Source organism: the organism of the source record quoted next, unplaced genomic scaffold (genome assembly GCF_019419815.1).
Source record: "Pyrus x bretschneideri cultivar Hongxiangsu unplaced genomic scaffold, Pyrus_bretschneideri_v1 Contig117, whole genome shotgun sequence".
Taxonomy (NCBI): Eukaryota; Viridiplantae; Streptophyta; class Magnoliopsida; order Rosales; family Rosaceae; genus Pyrus; species Pyrus x bretschneideri.
In genome coordinates, this window is record NW_025999410.1 from 346631 (window position 1) to 350886 (window position 4256).

The 4256-nt window shown below is 38.4% G+C and overlaps 1 protein-coding gene across 3 annotated transcripts; it reads right to left on the bottom strand.

Moving 5' to 3' along the window:
* Nucleotides 1-299: 299 nt before the first annotated feature.
* Nucleotides 300-4027, bottom strand: LOC103962399 (protein DETOXIFICATION 16). 3 transcript variants are annotated; one of them, XR_007255802.1, is made up of 9 exons: nucleotides 3685-4026; nucleotides 2553-3097; nucleotides 2301-2387; nucleotides 2133-2189; nucleotides 1795-2033; nucleotides 1325-1443; nucleotides 1099-1185; nucleotides 829-1014; nucleotides 300-562 (listed from the first exon to the last, which is right to left on the bottom strand). XR_007255802.1 is itself a non-coding variant. In XM_048577493.1 (9 exons), the coding sequence occupies exons 1-9, from the start codon at nucleotides 3964-3966 to the stop codon at nucleotides 958-960; spliced, it is 1365 nt and encodes a 454-aa protein (XP_048433450.1). In that variant the 5' UTR covers nucleotides 3967-4027; the 3' UTR covers nucleotides 300-957. The 3 variants fall into 3 exon arrangements, 2 of the variants coding, with proteins under 2 accessions (XP_048433450.1, XP_048433449.1); XM_048577493.1 differs by adding an exon at nucleotides 2468-2521 and having other exon boundaries at nucleotides 300-1014; nucleotides 2301-2394; nucleotides 2722-3097; nucleotides 3685-4027; XM_048577492.1 differs by having other exon boundaries at nucleotides 300-1014.
* Between the last annotated feature and the right edge of the window lie 229 nt (nucleotides 4028-4256).

Below are 4256 nucleotides of genomic sequence, written 5' to 3' on the forward strand. Positions count from 1 at the left end.
CCTCCAAAGAAATAGGAGTCGAGGTTATAGTCTCAGCAATAACAGGAAAGGATGAAAAAAAATTCGTAGGCAATACCCAACCATTTGGACCAATAAAATCACAAACCTTTGCTTTCAAAGTGGATGCCACATGATGATGGATGCATAAACTATGCGCAATTGGCTCTCCAAGCCAGTTATCCGTCCAAAATCGAACTTGAGAACCATCACCAATTAACCATCGTAGTTGAGGCAAAAGATCTGGAAATATTTTCTTTAGACCAAGCCACACTAAAGATTTCTTATAAGAAGAAGCAATTGAGAAACCTTTAGCCAAAAATCGATATCTTAAGAAAATAAATGCAAGAGAATCAGAAGAAACTACATCCCAACAACGTTTGAGAATTAGAGAACAATTCATTACTATAACATCTCGAAGACAAAGACCCCCTTCCTCTTTTGGATGACAACAAATACGCCAGGCCACAAGTGGTACACCACAATTGTTTGGGTCGCCAGACCAAAATAAATTTCGCATCCAACTTTGAACTTGTTTTGGAAGCAAAGAAGGCCATTCATAAACCTGAAAAGAGTAAACCAATAAACTTTGGATAACAGAAGAAAGCAATTCCAGACGACCTACTTGAGACAATAGGGCACCCTCCCATGAGGCTAACTTTTTCCGCACCCTATCTGCAATAGCTTGGAAATAAGCTTTTTTTGGCCTACCTTGAAAAATAGGTACCCCCAGATAAGTGAAGGGCAAGGACCCCAAAGTTACCCTAAGAGTACAGAGAATGGAAGTTTGACGCGGGCGAGTGAAGCGACCCAAGAAAGCAAGTGACTTACACAAAATATAATAGATTTACTTAAATCCGCCTAGTTTGCCTTGGCGCCCACCTAGACCCCACCTAGCCACCTAAGTGCTAGATCCCAGCTCGCCACCCGACCAGCGCCTAATATCTTTTAGAACCTTGACTATGACGTATCAGCCGAGGTCATTGTGTTGTACACTCTGTCAGAAGCGTTCTTCACCTACAAAAGGAATGAAAAATGGATCATGAGATGAAGGTAAAATCAGACTGACTAAACAAAACATAACGTAACAAAGTAGCTTACTTCTTTCTCCCAATCTGTGCATATGATTATGATCGAAAGACATAGTGCCTGCACGAATAGAGCCACGATAATTCCCGTCCAAAGACCCTGTGAAGAACATAAACGTTAATTTGAAATTAATACTTGTGTTATATGTCCATAAAAGATTGAGAAAGTAGAGAAACTAAAACTAAAAAAGTAGCGAGGGGGGTTTAAAAAAATAGAAGGATAAGGACTATGATGTTACCTTCCCTCCAATGTGCAGGACAAAAGCTAATAAGACTGCAACAGGAATGCCCATAAGATAGTAAGCTCCCAGATTAACATATGCCCCAACCTTTTGCTGCCCACTTCCTCTTATGACCCCTGAAATTGTAAATTAGTGTCACTTCTCTTCCGTAAACATCGGCTACAAAATCTTGGAAAATGCTAAAATGACCAGAAATCAAATTATATTTTTGAATTGATCAAAATGAAATATCGATCACAGACTGATTGATCATATATCGACAACATAGAGATAAGATATCGACAACACACAGTGAGTATATATGAGTTGAATGAAATTCAAAGTCCTTGCAACAGAGATAAACGTAAAGTTTTGACTTCAGTTTTAGCAGTAGGTTATACTGGTATCACATAAAGTTTCCGAAATCCAAAATTAGAACAGAAAGATCTATTGCTATGAGAGAAGAGATTGTGCAAACCGGAACAAACCTGAAAGCACAGATTGAATTCCATCAAAAAAGTGAGATACCGCAACCAAAATCAACATTTCACCCACATAATTCACAACTTCAGTTTCATTGCTGTAACAGTAGCCCCAAACTTTTCGACCCAATATCAGGACAGCACCGATCAAAAAGCCTTCAATAACCACAATGGACAGTGCAACACGTACTGCTAGAATTGCGAGTCGTGGTTGGCTAGCACCCAATTGATTTGAAACCCTTGTGCTGTTTTGTATAAGTAAATAACAGAAAAGAGTTTTTAAGACAAATATCCAACAATAGAGGCATAAACACTTCGACGCGAATTTAGGGTCTTAAACTCACCTTGCTGCACCACTGAATGCCATTGGAATCATGTACACCATTGAACATGTGTTAAGGCTGAAAATGTCATCAATCCGTTAGTAATTTCGCTGTTTCTGCCTCATCTTTGTCAGCTGCATATAAGAGTTTATATTGCTCCTTGCTCAGTAGAGCATAAATATTGCAAACCTGATTGAGAGGACTGAGGTTTCTAGCTTTGGATTAGGAAGGAAACCGGATAAGAGGACCATCAATTCGAATGACCAAATCTCCAAGCTGTTCACAGACATAAAACCAGCAACCAATTACACTAGGTGTTAACATTTTGTAATTGCAAATTTTCTGCTGACCGATTATTACAGAAGAAGGAATAGATAGTTTCACTACAGAATGCGTCAACAAATGATTACCTGATCATTACAGCAGAAGGGAAATGATTACCTGATCATTACAGCAGAAGGAATAGATAGTTTTATAAAATCGGGAATTCCACAGAAGGCCTCCTTTGAGAATCCAGCCCATGTATGCTTACAAGAGGGAGAGACTCTGACATAAACAACTAACAACAATGCATTGATCCAATATGAGATGGAGTTTGCCAACGCCGCACCTCTATATCCAAGGCTAGTCTTGTATACCAGAAACCAACAGAGAAACAAGTGCAATAGCGTTGCTGTGCCTGTGCTAGCAATCATGGGAACCACATTGTTTTGAGTTTGCAAAAATCTAGAATGACATTGTTGGATTGCATATGCAAAAAGACACGGAATCAGGAAATGAGCATAATTTCCAGCAGCAGCTGCTATTTCAGGATCTTGACCCAAGAATTTAAGAATATGACCAGCATTGAACCATACAGTTGCCAAAGGAATGCAGACCAGGCCAAGAACAAGCATTGCTCTCTGTAAGTGTATACCAAGCATGTGATACTGTTTTGCACCATAGGACTGGCCGCAGAATGTGTCTAATGCACTCCCCATTCCTATCTGTTCAACAAATTAAGGTTGAAATGAGAATAGTATCATACATATTGAAATTATTTGGAGGGATAATCTGATAGCCTGTACTAGACCTGTCATTTTAAACCCGACCTGACCCATCCCTTAAAATTAGTATTTGGATCTTCATGTTTAAAATATTATTTAAAATATGTGTAACTTGTATTGAAACGCAAAAATAAACAAAAAAAGAAGTTGTTAATGGTGAAACCGATGACCCATTAGCTTAACATGTTGGGTTTAGATGATGTTAACTTAACGGTCGGTTTCGGGTGATCCGTTAACCTAACGGGTCAAGTGAAATGGATCCAAATCCAATAAACCCGACCCATTTACAAGTCTAGCCTGTACAACACACTCAGCTTTGTATTTCAATGATCCGAACAGTCACTTTCAAGGGAATCTCTTATCTCTCTGTTTTGTAAGTGCGAATTTCCAGAATAAAAAGCAAAAAGTTATCCCACTACAATTGTTTATTATAGACCATATGATGACTCGTGACTTAATTACTAGTAAAATCAATAAGAATATAAATTAAATCAAATAATCTGAAATAAGTAGAGAAGCCATCTTACTATCAAGCTCAAACCAGTGACTGAAGCAAATGAAGTAGCCATGGAAGCACCTGCAAGTGCCAGCTCCCCAAGGTGACCAACATACATGACTGAAATCACCTGCATACCAAATAGCAAGAAATTTGAGGACACAAGTGGCCCTGCCAACAAAAGCTGCTTCTTTACTTCCTTGATAACCTCATCTTTGCTCAGCGGTCCTTGTTTTCTTTGTACTTCAAGTTCTTGAGGAAGAACTGGAATCAAGGGTGACTCGAGACCCGCTGTTTGTACTTCCGGATCCATTTGAGTATTTTGTTTTGTTTCTTTTCTTCGAAGAGCAAGCGTTGAATACCACTATCTTTGTAAATAAATAAGGATATTTCTATCCGCACATTTATTTTTATAGCAGTCTTTAAACTTTCATGGAATGAATTAAGGGAAATTAATGATAAAAATAAACAAAATTGTGTGAGAATGCAGCTAAGACCTAGTCCAACCTTAAACTAATATTCAAATTTTATGTTCTATACCTACTTGCTCTCACGTTTAGCCAAATATGAGTTTTAACCCAAAACTCGTTTTGGGGTCAAATT

Excerpts from the sequence above, each read along its gene's own strand:
- LOC103962399 (XM_048577492.1), bottom strand. The coding sequence starts at position 3,966 with ATGGATCCGGAAGTACAAACAGCGGGTCTCGAGTCACCCTTGATTCCA. Across the intron at positions 1,186-1,324 it reads TCCTGCACATTGGAGGGAAG|GGTCTTTGGACGGGAATTAT; the intron begins GTAACATCATAG and ends TGTTCTTCACAG. Across the intron at positions 1,015-1,098 it reads GCACAGATTGGGAGAAAGAA|GTGAAGAACGCTTCTGACAG; the intron begins GTAAGCTACTTT and ends TTCCTTTTGTAG.